The sequence below is a fragment of the Lacerta agilis genome, chromosome 4, assembly GCF_009819535.1.
Source record: "Lacerta agilis isolate rLacAgi1 chromosome 4, rLacAgi1.pri, whole genome shotgun sequence".
Lineage (NCBI taxonomy): Eukaryota > Metazoa > Chordata > Lepidosauria > Squamata > Lacertidae > Lacerta > Lacerta agilis.
The window spans coordinates 5,716,292-5,723,427 of record NC_046315.1 but is presented as its reverse complement, the minus strand read 5'-3'; the positions used below and the strand labels follow the sequence as shown (position 1 = coordinate 5,723,427).

General features: G+C 50.9%; 1 protein-coding gene across 1 annotated transcript; it reads right to left on the bottom strand.

Annotated features, from left to right (window-relative positions):
* Positions 1–6,407, bottom strand: LOC117045038 (sialidase-3-like; the record flags this gene model as incomplete). Its single annotated transcript, XM_033145826.1, has 3 exons — positions 6,319–6,407; positions 2,571–2,782; positions 1–1,068 (listed from the first exon to the last, which is right to left on the bottom strand). Coding segments are annotated over exons 2-3 (1,275 nt in total), but the record flags the coding sequence as incomplete, so codon positions are not given.
* Between the last annotated feature and the right edge of the window lie 729 nt (positions 6,408–7,136).

Below are 7,136 nucleotides of genomic sequence, written 5' to 3'. Positions count from 1 at the left end.
ACTGAATGGCCCTTGTGGTCTATGATTCCCAGGCCTTAGGTTCTTCAGAAGCTCAACGTCACTGAAAAGCTGAAAGGCAATTTCTTCGCATGCCGTCGCTACCCCGCATTCAAACAGGCACCCGAACATCACCGATTTGCCCTCCTCCTCCTCGTACACGGCCAGGTCTGAATACCCACTGGGCCCTTTGTTCAGCACCCAGGGGGATGTCCAGCACCCCTTCTCCAGCGGAGAGGGGTTCAGGTAGATGCCCAGATCCAAACGCTTGCGGCTGTTTATGGGGTGGGAGAAGACCAGCCATGATTTGGTGCTCCTCTTGAGAAGGGCCGAGGAGGGATCGATGCCCAGCAGGCTCGCCAATTCGCCTGCGCCTTCCTCTAGGCCCAGATCCGAGGGTTTCAGCACCGGGGCGAAACTCACCACACTGCCCTGGCACCCGTGCGGCGGTTCACGCAGCTGCTTGCAAAGAAAGGGCTCCTGGAAATGGCCTCCGTTATCGGCGCTGAAGGCCTCGGCGCGGCAGTGGCTCCAACCCGAATGCCGGGCGTTGATGTACAACAAGCGGCTTCCGTCCTGGCGGTTGACCTCAGCCACCTGGCACTCGGTGGCTCGCAAGTCCTTGAGGAGCCGGCCCCGTGCCCAGCTGCGCCCCCCGTCGTCGCTGAGCAAAGCGAAGCAATGGGGAGCCGTGCAGCAGAGCGGGCAGAAGCAAAAGCAACATTTGCGGGTGCGGTATACGTACGCCGGGACCACCAGGCGCCCGGAGCTGAGCTGCACGCCGTGGCCTGGCCCGACGGCAAAGGTGGCCCAGTTCTTCTGGTCGCCTCCAAACATCTGCCTGGTTAAATCCACCACCTGGCTCCAGGTGCGGCCTCCATCTTGGCTGGAGATGTAGCAGAGCTTGGTGGCGTTCCTCCCCGTCACAATCTGCCGCCAGGCCGTGACGTGGTCCAGAACGCAGATGAAGAACAGGAAAGTGGTTCCACTCTTCTCCTCATGCACAGGACAGGGGTTCATGGTGCGGTATTTGGGGAGAGTGGCCATCGGCAGGGACTCCTGGGGACCCCACTGGAGAAGAAGAAGAAGAAGAGTTTGGATTTGATATCCCACTTTATCACTACCCGAAGGAGTCTCAAAGTGGCTAACCTTCTCCTTTCCCTTCCTCCCCCACAACAAACACTCTGTGAGGTGAGTGGGGCTGAGAGACTTCAGAGAAGTGTGACTAGACCAAGGCCACCCAGCAGTTGCATGCGGAGGAGCGGGGAAGCGAACCCGGTTCACCAGATTACGAGTCTACTGCTCTTAACCACTACACCACACTGGCTCTCTCACTGGCTCTGGAGAGAAACAGAGAAGGGACAAAAGGGTCTGCTCTCGGGGTAACGTCTCTGCACACTTCACATCCGACCTGGAATTGTCGCCATTACGGTAATTAAATCTGCGTACCTTCCCTCGTCCGCAGATCTCAGGGCGGATCACAACATGTAAATTGGTGGATTAAAATGTTTGGATCCCTGTAAAAGAATTCTGGGAAATGATATATAATGAGCTGAAAAAAAATGTTCTCTTAAAAAAAAACCCGAACCCTTCCTTTTAGGAATTCTGGGTGCCGAAATCCCAAGGGAGCAGAAAAGACTATATATGTATGTGGATGTTATTGGCCCAGAGATGGAAAGAAGATAAAATCTCTACCCAGAGAAGAATGGCAGATCAAGTTGATGTATTTATGCCAAAATGGCTAAAATAACCGGAAGAATCAGAAATCAGAAAGACCAAAATTTTAATAAGAAGGGGGGAAATTTGTAAGTTATCTTAAAGACCAGTGTAAACAGTTAAAATCGTTAGTAGGATTGGAATAACACTTGTAGTTTAATGGTGAATTTTGGACACAACGGAGATGGAAAAGATTTGGATTACAGTGGTACCTCCAGATGCGAACAGGATCCGTTCTGGTGCCCCGTTCGCATCCTGAGCAGTCCACAACCCACACCCCGCTTCTGCACATGTGCGGGTCGTGATTCAGCACGTCTGCGCATGATGTCATGATGCATCTGCGCATGCGTGACCCGCCGAACCCGGAAGTAACCCATTCCGGTACTTCCAGGTTCGGCGCGTTCGTAACCCGTGCCGTTCGCAACCCGCAGCGAACGCAACACGAGGTATGACTGTATTATAAAAGATGCAGGAGGAAATGATTAAAAATGGGACCCACAAAGGGGAGGGTGGAAGTCCAGGAGATTCCTTGGAATCTTGTTTTTATGTTGGATATTCGATATGTGACTGTAAAGTTTTCATCTGAAAAACCAAATAAATGTATTGGGGGGGGTGTATGGCTTCAGAGAGCATTTCCCCCCATTACACATAGTACGCAGAGCATCTCCCCGCCTTCATTAAACAGCTTACCTGAGCTGCCTGCCACCCTGCTGTCACGCTGGAGTTGGTGTGGCCGCATATTGGCAGACCCATGAAATGCTGCGTGACGACAGCCTTACATTTCATGTATATAGTAAGAAAGTAAAGAAATGTGCACTGCAGAATAGCACCGTTATGCTTTCTGCTCCTGGTGTTACCTGGACGGACGTTCCTTCCTTCCGCCCTCGCCTCATCACCAGGAACTTAGCATCTTCGTCCCGGGGGGATGAGCGCTCTTCTGCAAACGCCAGGAAGGTGGACTCGGAGGGCAGGTAAATCAGCGCCGGGATGCGGTAGGTGAGACCCCCTTCTTTTTTCTGGCTGAAAAGAGCCACTTTCCCAGAGCCAGCCTGAGCCTCGGCCATGTTTTCTGGGCATGCAGAAATATTTGGGGAGGTGGGAGGAGGAAAATAGGGAGATGAAGAATCCAGTTAGTTTGTTGCATCACCTGAAAGGTCCTATCTCCCTTTATAAAACTGCCCAGGTGCCGAGATCCTCATACCACCAGCCCATGTTCCTCACCAGGGGGAACTAAAAGCTAAGTCCCACCCAAAATCCATTGTTTTCCTTGATTTCCATAAGTATACAGATCCTGGATTTGCACCCTGTAAGGGACATTTTGCCTCCGGGACTCAGAACTGGAGATATTTCACACCTCTGGCCCGAACAGCCTGACCTTTAGTACAGTTTACATCATGAGCTGATACATATGTTTCCTCAGATACAGTGGTACCCCGCAAGACGAATGCCTCGCACAACGAAAAACTCGCAAAACGAAAGGGTTTTGCGAGTTCTTAGTTGACTCGCGAGACGAATTCGTCTATGGCTGTTTTTCGCAAGACGAATTCGTCTGGCGAGGTACCACTGTAAGCCGGCACTGGACCGCGGCGCGGCGCGTTTTAAAGCTGCAGTGAGCAAACAGCAGCGCTGCTGTTTGCTTGCTGCAGCCTTAGGTCGGGAGGGGCGCCATCGGATCGCGCCTGCCATCTTGGGTGGGCGGGCGCGATTGGACGGCGCCCCTCTCGACCGGCACCGGAGCCGCGCCGCGCCGCGTTTTAAGGCTGCAGCAAGCAAACAGCAGCGCTGCTGTTCACTCGCTGCAGCCTTAAAACGCGGCGCGGCGCGGCTCCGGTGCCGGTCGGAAGGGGCCCCCGGACTTCCCCCCCATAGGAACGCATTAATTAAATTTTAATGCGTTCCTATGGGAAACGGTGCCTCGCAAGACGAAATTTCCGCAAGACGAAAATTCTTGCGGAACGAATTAATTTCGTCTTGCGAGGCACCACTGTATTTGCGAGACCTGCTCCACCACTTCATGTTCCTACCAAGTGGAAAGTGAGCCATGCCTCTGCAAAGGGAGGCAAAGGTCACAGACATGGCACGGCAGACCACTGAGAGAGCAAGAGGTTAGATAAAGGACATGGCGTTCAGACAGCCTTGGCTCGCCTGTGGGCGGAGGTGTGCCTCACGCCCTGTGGTCAAGCTGTGGCTTATCTGCAGGCAGTGGTGTGCCTCACACCTGGTGGTCATCCCTTCAGTTTACAAAAGCTTCAAAGCTTGGTCACCTGGAAAAGATACCTGCTCGTCAAAGGTGAGCAGTAGGTTAGTTATCGTCCGAAACCACTTAAGGTGCAAGTGATCTACAAGAAGCCCTCTTTAGGCAAACCACAAGCCTTACATGCATAAGAAGCTGCCTTATAGAGTCTCAGACTATTGCTCCACCTAAGCTCAATACTGTCAACACGGACTGGCAGCAGCAGGAATCACAGCTAAAGAATTCCTGACAGGGGGCCATTCAACCAGCAATGTTTCACTCTTTAAACCCTCACCCTGACCCCCCCCCACAGAATCTCAGAATATTTACACTGGGCTCACAGTACAGTATAGTCCTTGGGGTGGGGAGAATAAATCCTGAACAGAATTAGCTGTGTCTCTTAAAAATTAACGGTGGCGCTGTGGGTTAAACCACAGAGCCTAGGGCTTGCTGATCAGAAAGTCGACAGTTCGAATCCCCATGACGGAGTGAGCTCCCGTTGCTCGGTCCCTGCTCCTGCCCACCTAGCAGTTCGAAAGCACGAAGTGCAAGTAGATAAACAGGTACCGCTCCAGCGGGAAGGTAAATGGTGTTTCCGTGCACTGCTCTGGTTCGCCAGTAGCGGCTTAGTCATGCTGGCCACATGACCGGAAGCTGTACGCCGGCTCCCTTGGCCAGTTAAGTGAGATGAGCGCCGCAACCCCAGAGTCGTCCGCAACTGGACCTAATGGTCAGGGGTACCTTTACCCTTTAAAGGGACCCCTGACCATTAGGTCCAGTCGTGTCCGACTCTGGGGTTGCGATGCTCATCTCACTTTACTGGCCAAGGGAGCCGGCGTACAGCTTCCGGGTCATGTGGCCAGCATGACTAAGCTGCTCCTGGGGGTCCCTTTGTTGTTCAGTCATTCAGTCGTGTCCGACTCTTTGTGACCCCATGGACCAGAGCACGCCAGGCACCCCTATCCTCCACTCATGCCAGTCGCTTCGAGAACACTGTCCAACCATTTCATCCTCTGTTGTCCCCTTCTCCTAGTGCCCTCCATCTTTCCTAACATCAGGGTCTTTTCCAGGGAGTTTTCTCTTCTCATGAGGTGGCCAAAGTACTGGAGTCTCAACTTCAGGATCTGCCCTTCCAGTGAGCACTCAGGGCTGATTTCTTTAAGGATGGATAAGTTTGATCTTTTTGCAGTCCATGGGACTCTCAAGAGTCTCCTCCAGCACCATAATTCAAAAGCATCAATTCTTTATGGTCCAGCACCAGTCTTCTTTATGGTCCAGCTTTACCTTTACCTTAAAAATTAACAGCTTTTGTGTGTATGTTTGTTGGGGCAGGATCAGTACCTTGTTGTTGTTCAGTCGTTCAGTCGTGCCCGACTCTTCGTGACCCCATGGATCTGTACCTTGGTATTGGGCAATTACTTTTAAATTTTCTTTTTCTACTGGGTTGCCATATTTCAAAATAAAAACCAGAAAAACTTGAAAGTTGTCGAGCTTTCTTTAGACAAAGTCTGAAGTTTGACATATGGCACTCCTAACTTCCCCAGTTAAAATGGCATCCTTGATCATTATTTTCACGGTAAGGAACGTTTCCAGGAATCAAACCCTTGCAAGATTTCCCCCAGGAGACAAACAGCAAGTTTGGACAATGCTTTATCCAAGTTGCAAGCTCACCAGCTGTTATTATCCTTGTCATAAATGTCTACCGCTTTGCCTCTAGGCAGAAGCCGCCTCTTCTGTTTAAAGAACTGGGTTCCGCCCCCCCCCCTTCCCGTCACCGGCAGAAACGTTTTGAAAACAGGAACTCGGTTGCTGAAATCCTCAAGCGCTTTCTCTGAATTAAGCCCCTTTCTCCGAAAAGTGGCGAGAGGAATGCCTTTTTCCTTTAAAAAAAAAATGCATTGCAAATATTGCAACGTTCCTAACCGGTACACCTGAGATTGCATCACATCCTCTCTCTTTTTTTTGCAGGAAACGGGGGGGGGGGAATGGGGGGACGGGACAAAAACAATACACTTCCCTTGACTCTCAATGGATTTCCAGCACTCATCCTTCCCTCCCCCCCAAAAAAATCCTGATGCGAGGAAGTCTTTTCCAGGGGATTGAGATCGGTCTTCCTCCCTGGGCAAACTTCTGCAAAATAAATGGGGCTGCGGGAGACGCTTCCATCTAGAGGGGGGGGGGGTTATATTCCCCAACCCCACCCCAATAAAAGAGATATATTCCCTAGTTTATATTTTACCCCTTTAAATGCATCACACTGCCCCCCCCCACCATCCTTTCATGGATCTTCCCCTTCTATTTTTTTTTGGGGGGGTGATTATGGGTTTTCTCTCCCTGGAATTTTGCTGCAACGTCCTTCCTGCATCACTCACCGTGCAAAGGCTTCCCAGCAACGCAGGTGAAAGGGATACAAGCGGCGGCGCGGGGAGAGAATCGGTGCGCAGGATCCGCTCCCTGGATAGGGCGCGGAGGGCTAGATCAGGATTTCCTCCTCCTCCTAAGCACCGCCCCTCCTTTAGCCACGCCCGCTGAGCATCTCTCAGCATCCCAGAGAGAGATCCCACCACACAGCATCCCTCCCCCCGTTCGCGCAATCCTGCGACATTCAGAGCGCAGAACCGTGGGAAGGTTTGCCCGTGTGAAACGCACGCAGGCTTTGGCTATCTTTGCAAAGAACGCGCGCGGAGAGGCTATGCGGAAGGAGAGAGTACATAAGGCATTTCAAAAAATTATTCTTACCATGTAGGCGGCAAGGGGATCGACCATTTCGCTTGATCCAAATGTGTGCTCCTTCAGCTACCATGGTCTTTTCTTTTCCCAAATAAGTAGAAGGATTTGTTTTAACCACGACAATATAGGTGAAACTCGAAAAATTAGAATATCGTGGAAAAGTCCGTTTATGTAAGCAATTGTTTTCATTAGCTACTGGAGTTTAATATATGAGATAGACTCATGACATGCAAAGCGAGATATGTCAAGCATTTGCTTGTTATAATTGTGATGATTATGGCGTACAGCTGATGAGAACCCCAAAGTTGAAATTGTAAATTTGGGGTTCTCACCAGCTGTACGCCATAATCATCACAATTATAATAAAGGCTTGACGTATCTCGCTTTGCATGTCATGAGTCTATCTCATATATTAGTTTCACCTTTTAAGTTGAATTACTGAAAGAAATGAACCTTTCCA